Source organism: Aureococcus anophagefferens (genome assembly GCF_000186865.1).
Source record: "Aureococcus anophagefferens unplaced genomic scaffold AURANscaffold_276, whole genome shotgun sequence".
Taxonomy (NCBI): Eukaryota; class Pelagophyceae; order Pelagomonadales; family Pelagomonadaceae; genus Aureococcus; species Aureococcus anophagefferens.
The window spans coordinates 6939-7785 of record NW_008705810.1 but is presented as its reverse complement, the minus strand read 5'-3'; the positions used below and the strand labels follow the sequence as shown (position 1 = coordinate 7785).

The following is an 847-nucleotide window of genomic DNA, read 5'->3' as shown; positions in this document are numbered from 1 at the left end:
ATGGAATCACGCTCCGGGCACAAAAAAAGCAACATCCGACGGCAGCCCCTCCCCAGTTTTGGACGGGGCTGCCCCGTGCGCGATGGTCGAACGTAACGGCGTGTGCTAGCGGCGTCCTCTTCGCATGGCGGCGAACGTGGCGGCCGACGACGGCCCGTACCGCACCGTGAAAGCGACGAACCGGAAGAGCGGCAAGGTCACGAGCTTTCGCGTGCGCCGGGATGCGACGATGGACGAGATCTCGCGCATGTACGCCAAGCACATGGGGCTCGGACCGGCCGAGAAGGTCGGCGCGCCCGTCGAGCCCGCGGCGGCGCCCGCCGAGCCCGCGATCGCCGCGCCGGCCGAGCCCGAGGTCGCCTCGTCCGCGCGGGCGCCGCCCGCGACGCGCGACTTCAGCGCGGTCAAGGACGCGCTGTCGACGCCGCCGCGCCGGCAGACGCCGCCGCGGCGGGAGCCGTCGGCGTCTCCCGCCGCGGCGACGCCGCCGCGGCACGACCCGGAGACGCTGCGGGCGTCGTCGACGCGGCACCTCATCAACGCGACGCCGGTCTCGACCGCGTCGGCCGCGGGCGCCGCGTCGCCCGCGTTCGGGGACGTCGTCGAGCCGACCGTCGAGGTCCACTGCGACGGCGGCGCGGGCGAGGTCACGCTCTACAAGCGGGGCTTCCGCCAGGGCGTCTCGCTCGACCACGCGTACCGGCCCGCGGGCGAGGACGCTAAGCCTTAGCTAAAGCCCGGGCAGTCGTTGTCGAGGTGCGCGTTGATCTTGGACGTCTCGATGAAGGCCGTGCAGCAGGGGCACTCGGAGTACTCGACCTTGGGCTTGGGCGCGGCCGGCGCGGAG

General features: G+C 73.2%; 1 protein-coding gene across 1 annotated transcript in view; it reads left to right on the top strand.

The window, feature by feature from the left end:
• Nucleotides 1-124: 124 nt before the first annotated feature.
• Nucleotides 125-847, top strand: part of AURANDRAFT_68659 (hypothetical protein) — a gene marked incomplete at both ends in the record, with an annotated part of 7575 nt that continues 6852 nt past the window's right edge. Inside the window, one exon of the mRNA XM_009044369.1 lies at nt 125-696. Coding sequence (XP_009042617.1) covers nt 125-696 — 572 coding nt within the window. The remainder of the gene's footprint in view (nt 697-847) is intronic.